At 33.2% G+C, this 24,951-nt stretch overlaps 1 protein-coding gene across 4 annotated transcripts in view; it reads left to right on the forward strand.

The window, feature by feature from the left end:
* The first annotated feature begins 8,956 nt into the window (after nt 1–8,956).
* LOC125059669 (Down syndrome cell adhesion molecule-like protein Dscam2) overlaps nt 8,957–24,951 on the forward strand; it is a 43,059-nt gene continuing 27,064 nt past the window's right edge. For all 4 annotated transcript variants that reach the window (XR_007118707.1, XM_047664193.1, XM_047664191.1 and 1 more), the window contains exons 1-14: nt 8,957–9,104; nt 11,471–11,539; nt 13,021–13,210; nt 14,995–15,128; nt 15,794–15,946; nt 16,562–16,702; nt 16,891–17,011; nt 17,692–17,905; nt 18,491–18,701; nt 19,581–19,734; nt 22,477–22,628; nt 23,223–23,313; nt 24,156–24,340; nt 24,766–24,911. Coding sequence is in view for 3 of the 4 variants with exons in the window: in XM_047664193.1 (XP_047520149.1) it covers nt 11,497–11,539; nt 13,021–13,210; nt 14,995–15,128; nt 15,794–15,946; nt 16,562–16,702; nt 16,891–17,011; nt 17,692–17,905; nt 18,491–18,701; nt 19,581–19,734; nt 22,477–22,628; nt 23,223–23,313; nt 24,156–24,340; nt 24,766–24,911 (1,935 nt within the window). In the remaining variant the exon portion in view is untranslated. The remainder of the gene's footprint in view (nt 9,105–11,470; nt 11,540–13,020; nt 13,211–14,994; nt 15,129–15,793; nt 15,947–16,561; nt 16,703–16,890; nt 17,012–17,691; nt 17,906–18,490; nt 18,702–19,580; nt 19,735–22,476; nt 22,629–23,222; nt 23,314–24,155; nt 24,341–24,765; nt 24,912–24,951) is intronic.

Below are 24,951 nucleotides of genomic sequence, written 5' to 3' on the forward strand. Positions count from 1 at the left end.
CCTGATCAATTACAATTTTAGCCGATAGCTTTTGTTTTAAATATTTTCAACATACCCTTTCGGCATTAGTAGAAGCAGAAAGGAGGTAGATTTTCTAAAATTTTATTAAGATACCTGAGTTTTCCCTACTATAAAGTCAGTCTTTTCATAAAGCAGATATTATTAGAGAAAGTAAATGAAGTAAATATTTACGGAAAGCGCTCTTTGATAAATTATAGGAGAATCAACAACTTGTCTCAGTGTGCACTCAAGAGACAACTCTGACCAGTAAACACTGGACAAGACTGATTAAGGAGAATATTTTTTGGTTAATAAGTACAATTTTGGACTTATTTTTAATATAATGCTCAATAAAAGGCGAAATATTCTATACAAAAGATATGTGTATCTCCAATTGATTAGAGTATTCTTATTGCGTGTTTATTATTATTATCTCATAATACATGCGAATCTAGATCCTATTTTATTAACACGAAGAGCTAGAATTGTATGAAGCTAACAACATATTGTGTGAAATTCGAGCCGCCTGCTGTCATTCAGACAGAGCGTTGCTGTTTGGCGATTTCCCTTTGTTCTTGAGAACAATGAACACATTTTCCCTTCAAGAAGGGACATGTAGACACTAAGAATATCATACTATTTTATACATGTATCAAAGTTATCCATAAAATTCCTATAACAAACTCCATAGTGATTTATACTTTATAGTTATAAATGTTTACTGAGCGGTTTTAAGGAATTTTTGCCGCGCACCACCGCTATGTAGAATCAGCTGCCCACTGAAGTATTTCCGAACCAATTTGACTTAGGGTCCTTCAAGAAAAGAGCGTACCAATTCTTGAAAGGCCGGCAACAGACTTGCGAGCCTTCTGGCAATGTGAGTGTCAATGGGCCGCGGTATCACTTAACATCAGCCTTGCGATTCTGTAACTCACTTTTCGAACTCACACAGCGGTTTACGCAGCGGCGGTCGCGCTCAAATCAGTCGTTCTGATCAGGTCCCTCCTTGTAGTTTATTGTGTAGGCTCCTGCCCGATGCCTTCTATTGCATAAAAAAATAAATGTTTAGAACCACGTTCTTTTTGTATGTTTCTTGTGTATAATTTGCGTCGGTTTCTTGATTATGTTTTTATACTATTCGGTGTATAAGTTCTAACGATTCTAGGATTTAAAATCACACCTATAACCACTACCTTCTCTATACACTATTAAAATAAAAATTAACAAACTAATTAAATTCTAATTAACTCAATAGAGAGATTCTGCGTTGAAACGTCGCATAAGAGCTTTCGCATGAAAGACCGCAAACAAAACGAGCATCACTCCAACTTCGCTCCATGTTCCACATCGCTTCACATATACGCGTTCACACCTACTAGTATGAAGTATAAAAATATTCTTTTAGATGCTATGATAAAGAAGAGAAAAAAACTCAAAACCGTTTCCATTATACGGAAATTAATCAACAAAGCTTTTGAAGTGAAACGAAACGAAAATAAAGAATTATCGAGGTTGGAAAAAATTTAGTGTAACATTTTTTCGTTACGCCGTACGCGTCACGTTTTTCGGTTACGCGCCATGTTCCTTTTTGAAGTCAAATTTCTTTATCGGCGTTGGAAAAAAAATTACCGTCACATTATTTATTATTCGACACTAAATATTTTAATGACAATTAAATTCATTAAATTCCTAACATATCTTCCTTTTTCCGTCCCTCTAAGTATCGGAAATCTAAACTTTTAGATTTGTATAAATATGAACAACACTTCAAGATTAGTTTGCCACTGAAGTTTCACTTCTGACATGTGTACTTTGTACACACACACTTTTTTTTATAAATTTGAGGAATACTTAAATGATCCTAATCCTTGGGATTGATTTGCTCCAGTTCAAACAATTTGTATGACAATCCTTGGCGATTAAGAGTGGCGGAAAGTTTCTTGCCAGTTCTTCTTACCCGCTCTACGCCCTTGACTTGCGAACTGGTAGTAAATGTTAATTTACAATTAACTTGACAATTCATAAGTGTACTTGTTTACCTACATGAATAAAGATATTTTGAGTTTGAGTTTATGAGTAAATATAAATATAATTAACACTTATAAAACATTTCCTAAGCATTCGGATATAAAAAAAAATATTCCCACGGATACTCTCCTATAATAAAAAAAGGGTGCGTGTACTTATGTACGCGCGTAAGAAGTTATACTTCTTTGGCATTATTAAAAATAGTTTTTGATTGCATGCAAATAATTAATTACAATTAAATAATCAAAGACTGGAAAAGGAGTCATTAAAGTCAATAAAGTTCAGTTTACATTTGAAAAATTAATTAAATAAATATTTATTATTATTCTCTTACATTAAACAAAAAAACACTATTTATCTTTAAAACATTTTTATTTCATTATACTATTTATTTTTAAGTGACTGTCTTTATCAGAATTTCTGTTTGTAATTTTAAATTAATCATTACTTGGTTGTGCATCTACGAGGCTTCTCCAAAACTAAAACTACTACTTGCTTTCTGCAACAAATAAGAGAATATTAATTTAAGCTCTGTCCATGCAAAAATTAAATTTTTTTATAATTCATATTATACATTTTTTAACACATTTATATTAATATAATTATATAAATGTGTTAATAATATAATTTGTAGCACATGCTACAGACCTGGGTAGCAACTTTCTTTTATTCTATTTAGAGATAGAGATAATTTAAATATAATACCGGTGTCTTCCTTGTAGGTTTCTTTGGAGTTGTTTGGGGATTCTTGTTGTTCAGTTCGACATGATTTTCTTTAACCTTTCTTTAATCCTACAAAATAATGAAATTGTTAAGTTATGTTGTCACTGTTGTGCACACCTTTGTTTGGCTTTTTTAGTATTCAAGTTATGTCAAAACTGATTTATTACCTTGTCATTGTTGGCTTTATTTGCTTTTGGGATATCAATTGTTTCCAAAATGATTTTATTTGTAATATCCTGAAATATATAAATAACATCTATTAATTTAAGTATCATGGTGAGTGGTTCGCACTCAGGTATTAAGGTGTATTATACCCACTGTCCATTATAAGTGGGAATGGGCTCACTTCTGGCTGGACAGAGTTTCGGTACTACAAGTGCAACATGGATGTTTTGAGGTATTACAATATCTCTAACTACCTGTAGGGGAATAAAGTACTGTTGTGAGCATATGCCTATGCTTGAAAGGTTGAACCTTGAACATTACCATACATCATATTTATAATTAACATTCCTACCTCGACACCATCACAATCAAATTCATTGAAATCTACTTCAAACCGTTGCGGTATCATCTCTGCCATATCCATTGTGTCTCGAGAAGGTGATGGTGGCTTTGTTCCACCTCCAGTTTTAGATGTTTCACGGCGATAAGATGACAATTCTTTTTTTGTATTCAATTTAGTGCACTTCCACTGATTCATCAATTGTTTTTTGTCTCTTGTCCTTATATTTGCTAGATTAAATCTGAAAAATTACATGTTTTGATTAAATAATGTGGTCATTTTTTTGAGATGCAGGTACTTATTAAAATGTTTACTTCTCTGTTATATCGCTCCAAGCCTTCATTTTCTCCTTATTAGTATTCGTGCTTAAATCTTTGTTCTCAATTATTGATATATAGAATATTTCTAAAACGTTGCTGTAACAAACGCAATAAACATAAGCAATGAATAATGGTTCATGTTTCAGTTTTAATCAACAATAATACTCGATAATACCTACGGATAGTTAACCTCAATTGTATTGAAGCACTCAGGAAGGTTGGCACAGTTTTTTCACAAATATTTTATCATATTAATTAGTTTTGATTTAGATATTAAATTTAAATCACTTCTGATTATAATTTAGACGCACATATAAAATTGAAAATTCGCACTTGTATAATGAAAATAACTAGATACATAGATAATCTTTTATTTTAAACAATAATTCAAACTCCTATATTTGTTTAAAAGGTAAATGTCAATGTCAGATGTCAATTGTCATGGATATTCAAAATTCTTGTTAAGCTGCTAAGCTAAGAAATAGAATATGCGTGAAGTTAGCTTATATTCTATTTCTTTTGTAGATTGCGCACGCTATAATCACACTCCGAATTTTGTGTCATAGGTGCGCGCGCATCGTAAAATTTCACTCTCATCAAATTTTCATAACGCGCCTAAAGAAGTATAACTTCAAAAAAATCTTTATTAGTTAATTCTCATGCTATTGCTGCATTTATAGGCGCTGGATCAGACTCCTCCGAGGTATAAACACAAAAACTCTGATCAACCAAGATTTAATTTAAACTTAACAGAGTTTCCTTAATTAATTACAAATGTCTTCTAAAACTGAAACCTTACAAAAATTAACAAAAAAACCAAAACCAACAACAAAATCTAGATTTCACGATACCTTTCTCAATTAAATGCTAGAAAATCAAAAATGTATCTAATGTGCTACAATACAAGTTGTCCTTTCACGAAATCTCACACACACATGCGAATGAAGTCGCAAGTTGTTTGTTAAATTCCGCGTGAATGTGGGAGGAGGGGGTCTATTATCCTCTTAACTAACAAAATAGTATCGTGTTTCCCGACACCGGCGTACAGCCTGACGTGCAACTGAGAATAGTCCCTCGCAAGGCGTATTGTATTTGAATATCAAGTTTTATTCATTGTCACATTAATGTGGCTGCGCTGTTTCCTTACATGCACGAGACTCGACACATGTTGTTCGTGTATAACAAATTCTTCTTACATAGATAGAATTATTTATAAATTGTAAAATAAACTGCTTTTTAGATGTTGGTTAAAATTCGACGCTTTTATTCATATATACATTTACATATACAAAAGTGAGACCGTAAGTATAATAAACATTTATGGCTAATGTTAAATGCTCCTATGGAGAAGGAAATTAGGTCACCTTCACAATCTACAAATAGTTATGGAAACAAATATAATAATATAGTGTTTAAGAGTCTACCTATCATTTCCATGTGGTGCACACTACCTTTTTCAGTTATACTTATTAATTAATAAATGAATTTCATTATTACAGTATTAGCTAATAGTGTCTAATATTAAATAGAGCGTAATATATGAAAATATTATAGTTTATACTAGCTGATCCGGCAAACGTCGTTTTGCCATGTATATCATTTATAATAAAAAATAGGGGTTGATCGTAGAGGGGTGAAATTTAGGGGTTGTATGTATTTTTTAATGTTGTATTATAAAAAAATAAAAAATAAGAATTTTAAAAAATTAAAAAGAAAAATTTAGGTGTGGACTACCCTTAACATTTAGGGGGATGAAAAATAGATGTTGTCCGATTCTCAGACATACCCAATATGCACACAAAATTTCATGAGAATCGGTCGAGCCGTTTCGGAGGAGTTTAACTACAAACACCGTGACACGAGAATTTTATATCTTAGATTAAAGTGTTTTACGTTCAGCTATTTCACGAATATAAAGCAAATCCTTGTCTAAATGAAAGCCACCCTTGCCATAATAGACGTTTAAATAATTTATATTCCATCAAGGTTCCATACAATGTCAATTTTCATTATTGATATAGTTCTTCAATACAAGGGAAACGGCAAGATTGGATTAAAATTAATTCAAGCCGAGAGCGTAGCGCGATGAATGAATGCAGCTCTGCCTACACAATCTCTCTTTGTGTTCTGGCCCGGGTTTATTAAACTTAAATCTTCAATATACAGGTTATGCAAGACAGATTAAGTAAGTTTGTTAATGGAACGTTGAAATGGAAAACATTTATAAGATCATTCCAGAATTAATAAAAGAATAGGTTGAATGAAAATTGCGTGTTGCAGAACGACGATATTCGCGAGTTTAGCCGTTATTATAGCAAGTATAATAATAATAAATAAATATAACTAATATAAATGTATTTTAGTTATTATATGTTAAAGTTTAGTTATTTATTTCAATGTATTTATTAATTTTCAGTAAGTGTAATATCTAAGTCATCACATACATGATAATACATATATAGTTTGGTTCAATATGTTGCATTATATATACATATGAAGCAACAATATTCAACACTTAAGATATATGTTAAAGGTGCGTATTTTAATACGTTATATCTATATATATATATATAGATATAACGTATTAACTCGTTATAGTAGTTACACTTAATTCCTGTCTCGTCACATCGTAGACTCCGCAATTAAGTGTTGCACGAAATGCATTTCTTTTAATTTTTGTATCACTATTCCCGGCCCACCCGGAGGCTCTACACACAATGCAGAGCAATCTCGTCTCGCATCCGTCTTCAGATCATTCCTGTACAGAGGACTCATCGTGTAATTTTTTTAGCTATTGCATAGATTTTATCGCGGGCTTTGAGCGCGGCGACCGAATCAAGAAATTCCGTAACGAAATAAATCTAACACATTATGACGCGTAATATAGGTGCGGCAAATACGCGTTAGAGCGGGACAGAACGCATACTGCGTCTCACATCAGTTTGGCGCGATCGGATAGGCGTGATGGTCTGAGTCTGGTAGAGTGGTAGATTGAATTAATATCAAAGAAAAAAATACTACAAAAAAGAAATAAATAATTATATTGCATAAGTTTAAAGAAAAATCCTATGCAATAGCTTTATCGCGGCAGTCCCCGAGTGCCACACGTAATTTTTTTTACACTTTGTTGCACACATATAACAGTACAGTTTCAACTAAAATTGCGTTACGTACGAGCCAAAATATAGTATTATATATTTACACAATTAATTAAGATTCAAAATAATACTTAACATTAAAACACAGAAATTAAGACGCGTCGCGTCATCGAAAAGACTACTGAAGTGTCTTTTTTTTTGGGGGAGGGGATGGCCTCCGGAAATCTCTCTCACCGCACGAAACGCGAGGAAATAAGGCGAACCTATTGCATCACTTCACACCGGTTTTCTGAGAGACTGTGGTACTGCCCCGGTCGTGCCTGCCTGCCCATTTGGCTGAAGTCCGAAGGCAACAGCATGGCAATCTCATTAGGATTGATGAAGAAGAATTACATACGTTTGGATAATCATAAATAATTCTTAATTTTTATATCCTTTGAGTAACGTTTTTTTTTTATCTTTTTCATTTGTTTTTGTAATTTTTCTGTATGTGTTGTGGCTCTTGTGCGAAGCCAGCCTTATCAGAATTTGTACGTTTTTCTTGAAGGACCCTAAGTAGAAATTTCGGAAATACCTACACGCTGGTTGTACTTAGTCGAGGTCACTAATAATTTGATTTTTGAGCAAGTTGATATGCTCTCTATAACTATGTAAAAGGTATATAAGGACACAAAAATAGCAAAGAATAGGTTGTGTGGGTAGTTGAATGACGTGAAGTACCATAATTTCTGTGGGACGGGTACTCTGCGGTTGACAGCGCTACGGCTTCAGGTTTCATTTTCTTTTCATCAAGGTATCTTCACGCTCCGGCGACGACGTCTCCGCAACTCGCGACACCCCCTCCCAACTCCCTGAAATAGCCATCCCACCGATTTGAAAACTGCTTAATTTGCGTTTCAAAAGAATCAAAGGGATTATTGTTAAAATTCGAAAAGTTTAATGTTTTACTTAAGACATTAATTCTAAACGAAATAAATGGCCGTAATTATGAAGTTTTATGCTAACGTAAAAATAAAAATGAGCGCAATATAAATACGTTGTTAAAATAATCGCAATAGTTCGTATGTTTTTCTTTCACGTCTAAATCGCTTAATCGCTTATGAGAAATGTCGGTACATTGCTACTAGGTTCAATTATAGATTACTTCCGGTAAAATAAATGATGCAATCAGCAAAGTCATAGGGTACGCTAGTAATTTATAAATCTTATACTAATCGTTAATAATCAAAAACAATTAAGCTTTTATATACACACAATATTTTATTCAATATCACTTTCAAGGTAAATCAATTTTGTTAATTAATTTTGATGAAATAAATCATTGTTATCGAGAGAATCTCTCAATCGCCGGATTTCAAATAAATCCCAATTGAGATGGAAAGTTTTATTTCAAAGCTATCGCTATATGAACAGTAGATTAATTCCAATTCTTGCTCTCTATAGACTGCCTCTACGGTTTTACAAAATTCATTCCTATACAATGTATTAGCTACGCCGTAGAACGTAGAACAAAGAAAATACTTATTAGATGTTAAAAGATATAATTCATATTGAGAATCAGATTTTCATTAATACTTGACGGCTCATTGGTCTAGTGGTTAGTACCCCTGACTGCGAATCCATGGGTCCCGGGTTCGATCCCCGGCTGAGACAAACATCGATGTGATGAGCATTTGGTGTTGTGCTTAGGTATTGGGTGTTTAAATATGTATTTATATATCTATCTTTCTATAATATGTATGTATGTCCGTTGCCTAGTACCCATAACACAAGCTTCACCAGCTTAGCATGGGACTAGGTCAATTGGTGTGAATAATCCAATCAAAAAAAATCAAAAAAATAATACGTATATAGTTGTTAGATTACTTTAATTTTTCAATATTAAATGTGTATATTATAAAAAAGTCTTTAAATCTCTCAGACACAAATCTTACCGATTTGTGTTCTTGTATTTTTGTAGCAAATAAACATAAAAACTACAAAAAAAATTCAAATTCTTCCCTGAGTACCATAGACTTATATTTATTCCAAAATGATAGAAATTTTTGTATTAAGTCTACTAACGTAGAGTATAAAATAACGATGAATAAATTAATACAAAGAAATCTTCAAAAAATCTTAGAGTAAGAGTAGTAAGCGTGGGCCTCAACTATAATAACATGTTTAGTATTGAAACTTTAATGTATAAAAAAATTACATTAAGGCTTTTAGGCTTCGGACCGTAGCCTAGCACGATTGCGCACAGTACTTAGTAAGAAAAGCTCAGTACTCGCTTAGACCCAAGAGAGGCGTGACGTGAACCGCTCTACCGTTCCGAGCTTCCGAACGAAACTTATATAACTTACGCGAGTGTTTAATTAATAATGTTACTGTAAAAAATGTTTGGTATATATGCCTTAAGGATTAGTCTATTGATGGTTTCATAAAATTGTAAGTATTTCTTTACCAATTTAACAGAATGTTTTCCTGGGCTTTAGAAACACCTGCATTTCTTTTAAATTAAATTTATATAATAACTTTTGAAAGTTACCTTTAGGATTGTTCTTTAAAATATGGAAAATGTTAATGATTTTCTAGAACTTAATTTTTTTTTCTTTAGGTTTTACATTATTTTAGTTATTGCTATATGTTATTTTGTGTCCTGCTTTTTATATTTATATATGTTTTTGTATAAGGTAACGAAGTGTGAATAAAATAAAACATTTTTAAGGATAAAAACATTTTTATTTATTTTCTTGACAATATTTTATTTATTTATTTAATGGACATGTATTTTCCTAACCCACGATCTATCCGGGAGTTTCGGATATCAACATTTAGGTTTCAGTATGGACAATCTAACTGTAGTTATTCAACGTTGGTTATTTCCTTGTTACATATTACTAACACATTATGAATGCACGTATTCTATTTACAAATTTGTTAGAAAAATATATCGTAAAACCTTTTTAGATTAAACAAACCAATTTTAAAAAACCAAAACAGTATTTGATACACCTACTTTGTGGTATTTTTATACCAGAAAGATTTCAACGGGAGTAAAGCGCGACTTTTGCAGTTGTTTGAACTTATACACACATGAGTTTATTTGTTAGACAACTCCACTTAGATAAGACATTTATATATCTCATGAACATTACTCCACCGCTGATCCCTTGTCAGAACAATAGTGTGATGTACCCAAATTTTCATGCAGTTTCCCGATCCAACGGAGGCTACATAATTCTAAAGACTGAATTTACAAACAGCTGTTGAAAATAATTAAATCTAATTTTAATTTTGATTTTCTTTTTTATTTATTTATTTATTCCACATCATTATTATATCTTTACAGTTATTAATTCGATAGAACGACACATTAATTATACCCACACAGATACCTACATAAAAAAAAACATTAAAAAAATATATTTATATACCTAAATCTTATAACTAATCTAATTTAAATAAATACACTGACAAAGCTAACCCAGAACAAACATGGTAGGGTACATAAGCGGATACAAGGCATGCACAGTCTCTTGTAGAGGTAATGTGTGTAATTTTATGTCTTTCTATATAACATTTTCTAAAAGCGACTAAACCTTTAATTATTGTAATGAGTCTAGCTTTCAGTTTAATCTCTGAATCTATCTCTTGATTAGACAAACTTATAAAAGCTCATTAGTGTTATGTGTGTAACTTCAAAGGATTATATGGCTCATAGTTCACTTTAGTATTTACTACAGCTGCCAATGCAATTACAACGCAGACTACTCCTGACATCAGACTTATCAATTTAAATAGACTATTAATACACTATATGGCATATGCCAACTGATGACATTAATATAAAACAGATACACGATGGGAAAGAATAAGTTATCCGAATTCTTAGTAGATTTTATTTTTTATTTTATTTATTTATTCTATACATAATCCTAAATAGAAAGAAGTAGGCGTGGTGGAAACACAAACTGGACACAGTATAAAATGGCATGTATTCTATATAAGTACTAGCAGACCGGCCAAGCGTTGCTGAGGCTAAGGTTTTAGTTATATTACATAGTAGTTACCTATTCAAGGGAAACGGTAGGAGAACACCAGTCATGGGGACCACCTTGCGTTTTTGGTGGTAATGCCATTAAATTGTAGCTTACGTGAAACGTTGGTACTTTCAACACAGCGCCATCTGTTAGAATTGTGACTGTCAAATAATAAACAAATATTTTGCAATAAAATAATATTGCGCGTATAAATTGAGATGTAAGCTATCCTATCTTTTAAGTTAGATCAAATTGCACACGGTGTGCAAATTTGATTGAAATCGGTTCGGTAGCTAAGGAGTCCATCGCGGACAAACAATAATTTATATATATTAAGATTAAGATAAGCTATAAAAATGCTTTCATGACTGGAGTAGCTAATTAATTTTCTATATTTTATACATTCAACGTTATTTACAAATATAATCGATGCTATAAGTACAAAGCAAAGTAATAACTTCGCTCCATCTTCGCCCAACAAGTTTCCATCCAAGTTCAATTAAGTTAGTTAAATATATAATATTTAGAATATTAAATCAGTGAAACAATAAATTCTGAATTATTTTTCCGGGAAACTCTAATTAATAAGTTCATGAACAATTTTTAGTATCAATGGCCAACACCAGTCTTAGAGTGAATGGAGAAATAAGGGCTTGGAGACTTTCTATGTAGTTCTACGTAGAGAGTTGTACGATGGGAAGGTCTGTGATTACCTGCCTCCTTGGGGAACCAGGAATAAGCTCTATAAATAACAGTCATTATTTGTTATAGAACGTGTATCAGGAGACGAGTTACCTATGTCTCCCTGCGGCGTGTGTATCCTCGTGACAATATTATGCAGTAAGTCCTTTTTTCTTTAAAATTTCTGTAAACTGTAATCGTTTTATGTTTTAGGTATTATCTTCCTATAACAGCCAATGGCATTACCGAAATATTAATTGATAGAAATTAATTTTCATAAAGTTATAATAAAAGTTTATTTGTATTTATCTAGTTCTTGAAAGCAATATTTAATTATTACAAATTCGCTATTTTAATTTTGGTTAACGCTAAAACATAACTGTTCTTAAGTGTATGTATACGCTGTTTCAAGTACTAGTACGACCAGAATGCACAGAGAATATTATAAAAAAATAAAAACTATTTTTCCTCTTAATTCCTGAAGGTCATTTCGGTGTTGCAGAATTTCATCCATTCCCCTGTCTTCTGCGCCTATGTACTAAGAGGGTGTGATTCAGGAACAAGACTTAGCTTTAACTATGTAAAATCCATCGTTTATGTTCATTCAAAATAAAGATAATAATGAATGAAAAATACAACTTAAAAATAACAAATAAAACTAAAATTAGACTATTTCAGAAATTATTTAGTGAGAATAGGACCTATACATATTTTATTTTTATTGTATTAAGTATTGTGTTTAAAAATTTAAATTAAACGTTCATAATTCGATTTTATGGCGTTGCACCAGTCTCTATGACCTATACTAGTGTGATCGTTTTGTCACGTGATTAACGTTTGGAAATCAATATTGTAAATTATCCATTTTTGATAAAAAAAATTATCATCTACAAGTTGTTAAACTCTGTCACGCTTTTAAAGGCATGTTAAATACAGATTATTTTTATTAACACTTAATTTTAATACCGTCAAAAAAATCAATACATTATTCTTACAATTCTACTCTCAATTTGATGTTTCAGATGATATTTATATGTTCAGAAATGTTTTTTGCATTGAATACATTATCACTTTTCTAGCTTCAGATTAGTAAAAAAAGTTTACTTTGTAATCTTACCAAAAATATAAAGAGAAACCAGACTTAACGAAGTTTAACAAGAACAAGAATGTTTTCGAAATATTCGATTATGTAAACATGGTTGCGTCTTGATTCGCGAACGATTTTGAATCACACCCTTAAGCCGGTTGCAGACCGAAAACTAAGCTATGCCAAGGCTAAACTAAGCTATGCCAAGCAAGCTAGGCTAAGCTAAGCTAGAAATAAATAGCGTGCACACCAACAGCTAAGTCCAAGCTCAGTCAGTGTGGCGAAGGATGTGCAAATGGTGTGCGGGGTAGCGGGAGGGGCTTAGCTTAGCTCGTGTAGCTGCGCATCGGCATACACAACTAAATTAGCTTCGCATATTTTAGTTAGTTCACATAGCTTAGTTTGCATAGTTTGCGGTCTGCACACAAGTATGGAAAACTGCGTCAGCTATGCGAGCTAAGCTAAACTAACTTAGCTTAGCTCTTGGTCTACAACCCGTATTAGGGTAACTTGGTAAGTCCAGCGACTCCTTACAACGAAATACCTTTTGCAGGTGCATGGTCAGAAAGCACTAGCGAGGCGCGTCTTGGGCCCATTTTTACCACAGAACCTCCGAGTGTTGTGCGATATGCGCGTGCGTCTGGAGCGCGGGTAGCGTGTACTGCGGTCGCTGCTGGTCCTGCACCCACCATCACATGGCTTGCTGATGATGGGTCAACCCTTTCAGAGTTACCAGGTGTTAGGTATGTTTTTTTTTTAATTTGCGCTATTCACCTATGGCTATCTTTTAAATTCATTTGAGGACGTACGTAAGACTTCGTTACTTGTACAAAACTATCGTAACTATGGCCAAAAAAGCGATTTAAAATAATGGAATGACACAACAAATGTAATATTAAAATCTAGTCTACGCGTTGTTGTCATTATTGCATTATTGTTATCTAAAGAAAATGTGTAACCAAGATGCAAGACCACAGATGTAAGTTTTGAAATTTTTAGAATCCAGTCATTTCAACAATAAGTCTATGAGAAAATTACATTCTATAAAGCAGGAAGTATGCCTTCTCCCACCTCTCAGTTGAAAGGGGGTGCGAGCCAGTGTCCTCTCTTAACGAGAGTCATTTCCGTAACAAATGACAATCGTTAACGGTGCACAACGTTCGTTCTATGAATAAGTGCGAATATCTCATTGTCTTTAAAAATTACTTTTAAATTCACCAATTTGTCTTTGACTTTTACGAATTAAATTCCCGAACAAACTAACGTATAAATTCCAGTTTAAGCGGGATATATAATCATACATATTGTAATTAAATCATACATAGTGTAAACTTTTGGGAGAGTTATATTAATGCAAAATTTTAAAATAAAATTCATACTGAACCATTGTTATTGTTGTATAGATAGAAATATAAAGTTGGGCAATTTAATTTAAAGATAAGGACTGAGTTTAAAGAAAGAAAAATTACTTTTATATAATTTAGTATGTAAAAATTAAAGGGTATTAAAATTGTATTTATCTCAATACCACGGAGAATTAATTATGAACTTAATTGAACAAAATCTAAATTCTAATTTGGCATGTGTCAAGTTATACATCTTATAACTTTGCAGACTACTAATGCCATGTATATACTAATATTATAAAGAAGCAAAGTTTGTGAGGTTGTAAGGGGTAATCTGTGGATTTACTGATTTTGAGAATTCTTCTACCAATAAATAGCGTGTGATTGGCTATGTAATATACAGGGTGTCTCAAAAGTCGACGTCAAGTCGAAACGGTCGGTGTGGCATTACCTATGAGAAAATTTCGACTGGACGTCGACTTTTGGGACACCCTGTATAATAACCCGAAAAATTAAGACAGTTTCGTGGTCAGATTAATTGAATCAGATTTGAAAAGTTGATAAGCATCATAATGTCTACAAAAAGTTAGCAACAACGTGTATTAAAGTTATATATTGTATATGTAACTTATAAATCCTCCGCCGCGTCTATCTGTCTGTCTGCGATAAACTCAAAATCCACTGCATAGAATTTATTGCGGTTTTCAATATCTAGAATGATTCATGAGGTGTATAATGATTTTTCAAGGCTTACGGGTCACGATTGCTCGTGCGACGGGAGCTTCGCTAGTGATTGATAAACTAAGTACCTAAAATATTTCACGGATTAACAGCTTTACATGAGTTATAGTACTAAAATAAGCTTATTATTATTCACTCAGGCTTTCTTAGTTTTATAAGCGTGATGATTACCTAAATCATTGAAGTTATGCTCCGACAGTATAGCTAGACGTAGGAAGTTTCTTCAGCATTTTAAAAACATTGGTATATAGAGTGAAAAAAATATCCCCTATTATTTTAAGCCCGTTGATCCTGAGATTCTAGTTCATTAATTAGGAATGATAGCAAGGTAAGTGTCGGTCACAATGCAAGCAGTTTTATTTTATACTTAATGTAGTTTATAAGTAAAAAGGATTTTTTGAGAGTGTGTGAGTGTACACAATATATTTGTAATGTTATAGACGGATATACGCGAATGGAACGCTCGAACTGGTCCCATCTAGTGGGACTACCAGCGATGTTCCGACTACTGTCCGATGCCGTGCTGCTAACGCTCATGGCACACTACTTTCTAGGGACGTACATCTAATGTCAGGTATTTATTTATTTCGTAATCCTACAGCTAACATAAATTATATATACAGTTACACTGAAAATATAGCCAGAGATGGAATACATAATACATTTAACTACAAAAAGGTTCAAAAATTTACAAAAGGACAAACAAATAAAAATTATTCAATACATTTAACTAAGTGGTACCTAATTTGGCTGTGTTGTGTGATGGTGTAAAAGTGAGGGTAAGTACGTGAAGGTGTGTATGTGGGGTATGCTCATGATGCAGGTGATTTTGCGCTATGGATATTCTTAATACTACTTTTAACCATAGTCCGCGACAGCTTAAATATTGGTCGTTGTATGTCCGGGTAGCGTGATACAAAACTGGGTTTTGTTTCATAGTTAGTGTTAATGTGAGGAACATACTTTATGTAATTAACTATTAACCTGTAACTTTCTACAATAAAACTGGCTTGTAGGGTCGACATTCCACATATACAATGTAGACAGACCTACACAAATTGGTGCCTCGAATACTTTCTTGTTTACAATTACTGCTTTTAACATTTGAGTATTAAAAAATGTTATTTGTTAGGGAAATAAAGGTGTATTTTAATTTTATTTTATTACTAAGATATTGATGAGAAACCAAACAAATCCTCCTTTGTTAATCATAGTTGTGTATTGCACTGTACTGTGCAGTGACAGATGGCGCATGGGAAGTGACCGTAGAGACAGGGAGTACGAGCGTAGGTGGAGTGGCAGCACTGCGATGCCGTGTCTCCGGTGCACCAGCTCGCGTGGCGCTCTGGTACCGCGCTGACACACTGTTGGCAGTCGATTCACCGTCACCCGGTAAGAGTTTCAGCCAAGTGATAATCATATAAATTCTAAAACATTCAAAATACCTAATGAATCCCTGAATATAAAAAAAAACTATTTATTTGTTCGGGTTGGGATAAATCATATAGATATTTAAAGAGATAATTATTTATTTAAACTGCAATGGACTAAACTCTGGTCTGGTGAGATGAGATTGGGAGTACTGTCGCGCCCGGTACGACGTCTGAATGCGCACTAACTTAAGTGAATATAATAAAATACAATGAAAATGAATACACTAGCAAATCGTATTGCATGGTGTCGTTTAGATTGAAATACCTGTACGGTTGTAAACCGTACAATATTTAAAAAGGCTTAAATTTGGTTGCCTGCAGCGACGATGTTTTTCATTGATGTACAGCATCGGCTGCGCGCAGCGTGTAGAGCCTACGTCTCCTCGCGCGCTGCGGCCCCCATCAAGGGCTATACGCCCGACCCCGTACCACCCTGTATCAGCAGGGTGCGAAATATTATATACACCACCCGCATACGCCCCGAACGGGCCAAAGCTCACCCCTCTTGAGGGAGTGTGCAACAAGTACCACGAAGTTTCATTGATGTTTTTATGTTCGTACGATATAAATACAGATTCCCGATACCTGTCTGCGGGTGATACTCTGTTGATTCGTGACGTGTCAGCGGCTGACGCAGGCGCATACAGCTGTGTCGCGCGACATGAGCTTACTGCTCTCACCCGTCGCTCAAGACCCGCGCCACTTGAAGTCATGCGTTAGTACTATTTAATTCAAATTTTTATCAATTGTTCAATACATTTACAGCTAATACAGTAAAAATCATACTTAAACATTTACTCGTAATAGATTTGATTAACATGTTTGTAATGGTGGTAGCTTCATATAATATTTTCATAACTAAAGCAATATAATGGTGTTAGAACTAAAAACGTATCTTTCCAGCAAGTTCTGCAGTTGCGGGCAGTGCTCCTCGTGTGACAGCAGCAAGTGAAGTTTCTGTCGCGCCTGGTGGACCCTTTTGTCTTCCCTGCGCTGCCTCTCAGTACCCACCACCACATTATACGTAAGAATGTTTGAGAGCTTTATACTTCGAATAAAAGCGTAAACGATGATTGCTATTGGATGGTGTGAAGAAAAGTTTGAGGAATGGGAATTATAACATTTTGTATTAAATAATACATTTCCTCTTTTTAACACTCAACATTTTATACGTCCACAATTCATTGAATGAAAAGAGCGTATGAAGGCGGCACCTCGATGAAACCGGGTCGTGTACAAACCGTCTTGTGTGCAAGCTCGGACGGTTTCTACCCGGCGCCGGCCAAAAACCGGACCGTGTTGAAACCGTCTCGTGGGCATGAGCCTTTACTCGTCCATGAGGTATAGGTATAGCTGACGGTAAATCAGGATGATTCAAGATAGTGAATAGTATGTTTATTTTAAAGAAATAATTTTATTACAATTAAGAAAATATCAATAAAGTACTTCTATAGCTACAGTACAAAATATCTTACAAGGTTTTTTTTTAATTTAGTAATAAACCTTAACGTAACCAAATTTACGTTCAAAATCAACGTACCCGTATTAGCTAAGGACACTTATCAAAATCAAAACATCAAAAATCATGTCAGCCTGTGTATGGTAATGGTACATATTGTTTTTTGTAGCGGTTAATCTATGATTTGACGAAGCTTTTTAATTTGATAATTGCAATTGTATCTTCTGCGTTGAATTCGAGGATAGATGGTACCGCGAGAGCGAAGGGCGGTTACAGCCAGTCGAAGGCGGTGATGCGTGGAGATGGGCGGATGGCGCAGCGTTGTGCGTGAAACGTGCCAACCGCATCCACGCTGGAGTGTGGCTCTGCAAAGCGTATAATGTATTTGGTGATGCCACAGCCCAGACCCGCCTCGATGTACACCACGAACTTACTGTGGATCTTCAGCCACAAGTACTGGTAAGTTTAGTACCCAAAGTAAACCTCTTTGTCTGAAAATGACTTTTGCAGTAAGTCTCAAAGCTGTCTTGTCTGCACTCAAGTAGTATTGAAAGTAACAGCTATGCCAACAATTATTCGAGTGGAAAAAATTGGTTTTGGTAACGATTTAGAAATCGGTAACCCGAATTGGGGGTTTCGGGGATGGGAGAGGGGGGAGGGGTGTATAGTTATCACCCCCAACCAATTTCAGGCGCTGGAAACAGTTATTTAAAGAATAAAAAAAGAAAAAAACTAAAAAAAATTACCTAACAGAAAATGGCGGATTGTTTACAAATTTCAATACATTTCACAAAACTTTAAAAAAATTTTTTAATTACTTAGACGCTTTTCCGGCAGAAAAAATCACTTGGAGGTGTTCCAATCAATATCATCAGATTCGGGTTACCGATTTCTAAATCCAACCTTTGGTTTTTCAAAGCTGCCCTAGACAATGGTTTCATAATTAAGAGAAATAGTAGAAATGGTTTCCCTTAGGTCCTAAGTGGCTTATGGCAGACCCAAATATTAAAACTCATATGTATCTTGTCAATGAATGATTGGTAGGTAGCAGAAGCAGGTGGGGCAGCACGGTTGCGCTGTACATCTAGTGCAACCGGTGCAGCGCTGCAATGGCTACATGATGGAGTCGCGTTAGCATCGCGCGGGCCCGATTTAGAGCTGCGAGGTCTGACGAGAGGACAACGAGGAACTTACCAATGTGTGGCTCGGGATGGACTACGTAGCGCGCAGGCTGCGGCGGAAATACGGCTTGGAGGTTATCTTAGTACAACTGTTAATACGTTGTTTTAAAAATAACTCATATACGTTTAACTAGGTAACAGTTTAATTCACGAATTAATTATATCTCATAAACTAGAAATTAACATAAAATAAAAAGACAATGTAACTTATGAATGCCGCCAATTTTTTTTTTTTTTTTTGAGATTATGGCCAGTGGCCTGGTATCTAGACCTTTAGGCCAAATGCCACCAAACGCACGAAGTGACCACAGATAAATAAAAATGTAATATGCCACAGACCGTAGACCATAAGAAATAAAATTCTTGGATACAATAATCCGATTCACGGTCTGATAATATTTAAATTACCCACGTCACAAAAATCTGCCGTAAAGTCGCATTATAGCGAAAATATTCATTCAATTATTCTCCCGCGGGGCCTTAATTTGAAGTTATTAAATTTTTATAAATCCTTCGAATATTAAGTACTCAGCAAAACAATACAATCTGATATATAAAATTCTCGTGTCGCCGTGTTTGTAGTGAAACTCCTCCGAAACGGCTTGACCGATTCTCATGAAACTTTGTGTGCCTATTGGGTATGTCTGAGAATCGGACAACATTTATTTTTCATCCCCCTAAATGTTAAGGGTAGTCCACCCGTAAATAATTTTTTTTTAATTATTAGATAATTCTTTTTCTTTTTTTTATGATACACCATTAAAAAATACATACAACCCCTAATTTTCACCCCTCAACCCCTATTTTTTATTATAAATGATATACATGGCAAAACGACGTTTGCCGGATCAGCTAGTAAACTATATTAAAATGGCTTTAGAATTGTCACATGTATCAAACATTCACATTCATTCGTACTTTCCGATTTTTTTAAATAAATATGAATGTTGCAGAGTCGCCACCAGAGCTCCAGTACACCTTCATTGAGCAGGCATTACGTGGTGGCGCTGCGGTCACGCTACGCTGCGCTGCCGCTGCCTCGCCGCCACCACGACTGCACTGGCTGCTTGATGACCAACCATTAGACCGCTATCTTGCACGACATAGGTACGCTAATGTATAACCATTTATAAATACTTACAAATATTTGTATTATTATAATTCACATATACATTGAAATAAATAACTAACCTTAACATATAATAACTAAAATGTATTATTATAAGGAGTCCCTTTAGGCAATGTTCCGAAGATACTGGCAGCGTTCCCCCTTTGAATAGCTAGACTAATTCTTTGTCCGAGGTAGCTGCCAGATCTTCGGTCTCCTGTGATGTCAACTTAGTCTAGTCGACAAGTTGAAAATGGAACAAAATAGAGATACTACTCTTAAAATTATGTGCGATAGCTCATTGGATCCGGAATGACGTCTAGAAAAATGTGCTAAAAGCGTGTATTAGCACATAAAAAATTGCAAAAGTTATAGACCATTAAAGATGAAAAAATAATGGCATTTAGTTTTTTGCCAATATTTAATAAACTATTAATATTTAAGAAATTTCAAATAAAGATACTGAAAGAGGAGGAAATTTCCAATAAAAAACTCCTGACTCCCAGAACTCTATCTCCATTATTTATAATGTTAATTTAACGCTGAAAATAGGTCTGCGGTTGACATTTTTAGGATTCGCGCGTGGCGTCAAAAGCGACTACGGCACATTAATTAATTTATTTAAGGTATTGAATATTTTTTTTTTAATTTGAAAAAAATATGGTGTGTTCTGAACACTATAATTAATTTATTCCCGTTGAAAATTTTACTTAAAGTTAATTTTTCAACAAGTTAAATAATTGTTAACTAACGAAATTTTCTCGAACGACCGTCTTAATTGTAAGTGAAAAAAAATGTTTAAATAATGGTCGTAAAAATATTTCGCTTCGTAGAGCCTTTCTTACATACATACTTAACAAGATCGTGCCATAAAAGTTAAAAAAATATTTATACTTTGTTTATAACAATTTTTTTACTTAAACAAAAACTTAAAAATCCATGTAATGATGTTAAAAAAAAATTTTTTTTTCTAAATCATCATATAATCGTTTTTTTATTAATACAAGATATTTATTGATTTGCAAAAAAAAAAATTCCCGCCATTTGTTGATAAATTTTTTTTAAACAAATTGATTAAATCAATATTTTTTAAAAAAAATTTAACACAACTTTATTACATTAAAAATTTTATGATTTTTAAAAAAAAATTTTTTCCTTAATAACAATTTTTAATTGTTCATAATCGTTTTTTTTAATTTTCTATTGTTTAAATAATTAGTTAAGATTTTTTTTTTCCTAAAAATCATAATTGACAGTCTTCTAAGTTAATAAACAATAGAATTGTTGATTAAAAAAAAAAATTTTTTCTGTTACTTTATAGAAGACTGTCAATTATGATTTTTAGGAAAAAAAAATTTCTTAACTAATTATTTAAACAATAGAAAATTAAAAAAACGATTATAAACAATTAAAAATTGTTATTAAGGAAAAAATTTTTTTTTTAAATCATAAAATTTTTAATGTAATAAAGTTGTGTTAAATTTTTTTTTAAAAATATTGATTTAATCAATTTGTTTAAAAAAAATTTATCAACAAATGGCGGGAATTTTTTTTTTTGCAAATCAATAAATATCTTGTATTAATAAAAAAACGATTATATGATGATTTAGAAAAAAAAATTTTTTTTTAACATCATTACATGGATTTTTAAGTTTTTGTTTAAGTAAAAAAATTGTTATAAACAAAGTATAAATATTTTTTTAACTTTTATGGCACGATCTTGTTAAGTATGTATGTAAGAAAGGCTCTACGAAGCGAAATATTTTTACGACCATTATTTAAACATTTTTTTTCACTTACAATTAAGACGGTCGTTCGAGAAAATTTCGTTAGTTAACAATTATTTAACTTGTTGAAAAATTAACTTTAAGTAAAATTTTCAACGGGAATAAATTAATTATAGTGTTCTGAACACACCATATTTTTTTCAAATTAAAAAAAATATTCAATACCTTAAATTAATTAATTAATGTGCCGTAGTCGCTTTTGACGCCACGCGCGAATCCTAAAAATGTCAACCGCAGACCTATTTTCAGCGTTAAATTAACATTATAAATAATGGAGATAGAGTTCTGGAAGTCAGGAGTTTTTTATTAGAAATTTCCTCCTCTTTCAGAATCTTTATTTGAAATTTCTTAAATATTAATAGTTTTTTAAATATTGGCAAAAAACTAAATGCCATTATTTTTTCATCTTTAATGGTCTATAACTTTTGCAATTTTTTATGTGCTAATACACGCTTTTAGCACATTTTTCTAGACGTCATTCCGGATCCAATGAGCTATCGCACATAATTTTAAGAGTAGTATCTCTATTTTGTTCCATTTTCAACTTGTCGACTAGACTAACTAACCTTTTTGATATTTCTAATTAGGTTTTACGCTAATTAGGTTGTCAAATTAATATCTAGACGATAATTAGATTTTGAATTTTAATTTCCAAGTTATACTAAAATTCTCTTCTGGGAACCCTAACACAGGTATTATTTTACTTAAAAGGGTGCTCAAATCTTACACATAATAATGAATTGTTGTCAAATGAATAAAACACATTTTTAATAATACCAAATCTGTTATAAATAGAATAATAAAATTCAGCTAACAATAATTGTTGACACGTCACACCTCTAATTTCTTATGTTAATTATGAAGGTAAATTTTATACACTGGCAACTCAAAAGTCTCCCTTTTTATCAAAAAAACATGACTCAGTTTCTCGAGTAAAGAAAAACTACGTTACAGGTACTCGGTTCGTGAAGAGACATCTATATCTGGTGAAACAGTCTCAGTCTTAAACATATCATCAGCACAACCAACAGATGGCGGGAGATACTCTTGCCGCGCTTCCAACCCTCTTGGCTCTGTATCTCATAGTGCCAGGCTGAATATATACGGTAGGTTTTGGAGGCGAGCACTGAAACTCTAAAACAAACTAATATTATGTTTATTTACCTCTGTGTAACTGTAAACCGCTGCATCTCCAAGTCATAGCTTTACTATACTTTTATTGTGTATTTTTTAAATTTATGCTTTAAATTATTTGCCACTTTTTTTTTTTTTTTTTTGTAAAAAAACGAAAAAAGAACTAATCAAAACAACCAACTAGATTCCTACAGAATTAGAGTTGTATGGGTGTGTTTGGTAATTAAAGGATAGCAAAACTAAAACCATACCTACTTTGTTTCAAGTGTTTAGTGACTTAATCTTAGCTATATTCAAAATATTATTTTCTCAAGATTTATTAACAACCTCCTAATTAACAACCGTGTTTCCTGTTCAGTATCCGTATAACTTCTGTTCACACACAGATTTGATTCCAAATAATGATATTTCCGTTGGTAGGCACAGACGCCCTTGCTATTTCAAAAATATTACTGAATTGAATTTATAAAGTTCAATACTTATTGGATACTTTAAAGTTCAACAGGTCTATGGCTCCCTGCATGATTTTCGAAGGACCAATTCTACCTAATGTATGATTATTGTAGGTCCACCAGCGGTACGTGCACTGGAGCCTGTGAGAGCTGTTGCTGGAGACAACCTCACGCTGCTTTGTCCCTACTCCGGATATCCGATCAGGTCCATAGAGGTGCATTTGTACTGTATATCAATATTCTATTCAATTTTCATTATGAAATAGAAAATTCTCAATCACACTCATACATATATAAAAAAAATATAATCACTCACTGCTCAAAGGAAAAAATATTCAATTTTAATAATGATACAAGTCAAAGAATTTCCATTATTATCTATTGCTAGTTAAGTTTGCACAAACATGTATGACTCACAAGTAACGGTTGAGAAAAACAAGTTTGCTTAGAATTATTAAGTAAATTAATTTTAATAATTGAGTTTAAAATATTAATCAGATAATAACGTCATTTATAGGTACATCAAGTATTTATTTTTAAATATTAGACATATGATAATTACATTTATACATATATTACGCGCAATTATATGATGTACCTATCTATAATGAATTTCTTAACTTTATACATATTTCGCATTAGGTCCAAAAAAACACTTTATGAAATTAATAGAATTAAATACGTATGGCTAGGTCGTAAGACTTTATTCTGCATTTTATTATTTTGATTTATTCAATTCAATTCATAATCATTTATTCACAACAGCATTATAAAACACACACACATATTCAAATATGTAAATAATACATATTTTGTTTATTTTAAACTGTTAAAAGGTTAGATTAAAAAAAAAACATATTATAATATTGATATAGTAATTTGAAAAGAGAACTGCTCTTTGTAGTAAAATTAGCACACACCTTAAATACTGGAGAAATTTACGATTCATAGCAATTTGTTTCTTTCCCAAGCTGTATCGTAAGTCACTTTAATAAACAATTAACACAAATCATATTTTATGATAGTAACACATATGTTTATACATAGCTCTGTACGGTGGAGCCGGCGAGGTGCAGCTACGGCGCTAGAAGGTGCAGGTGGACGTGTCTGGGCAAGAGCTGCGGCCCTGAAGCTTTCACCTGCAATGGCTCAAGACGCTGGACACTATACCTGTACTGTCACAGCACCACCTGCACCACCTGCTGCTCGGGATATCGAGATACAAGTCAGAAGTATGCTATCCTTTTGCTCTCTTCTTCTTTCTACATGATATATAAAATTCTCGTATCGCGGTGTTTGTAGTTAAACTCCTCCGAAACGGCTAGACCGATTCTCATGAAATTTTGTGTGCATATTGGGTATGTCTGAGAATCGGACAACATCTATTTTTCATCTCCCTAAATGTTAAGGGTAGTCCACCCCTTAATTATTAATTTTCAATTTTCAGATATATATTTTTTTATTATTTGTTTATGATGCAGCATACAAAAATACACACAACCCCTAATTTTCACTCTCGATTAACCCCTATCTTTTATTATAAATGATATACATGGCAAAACGACGTTTGCCAGGTCAGCTAGTGTTATATAAACTCTCTTCTCTTGACCGTTTGCAGAGGAACTACTACTAATAAATACGAAAATACTTTTTCCAGATCCTCCAAAGATATCACCGTTCATGTTCTCTCCGGAACTTACGGAGGGTGCAACAGTGCAGGTACTATGCGGCGTTTCTTCAGGAGATAAACCTCTATACTTCTCGTGGTTTAAAGATGACCAGCCCCTGCCATCTAATTTGCAGGTGAGTCATTGCAGTGGTAATAATATTTTATTTAATTACT

The sequence above is a fragment of the Pieris napi genome, chromosome 20 (assembly GCF_905475465.1).
Source record: "Pieris napi chromosome 20, ilPieNapi1.2, whole genome shotgun sequence".
In the NCBI taxonomy this organism is placed as follows: Eukaryota; Metazoa; Arthropoda; class Insecta; order Lepidoptera; family Pieridae; genus Pieris; species Pieris napi.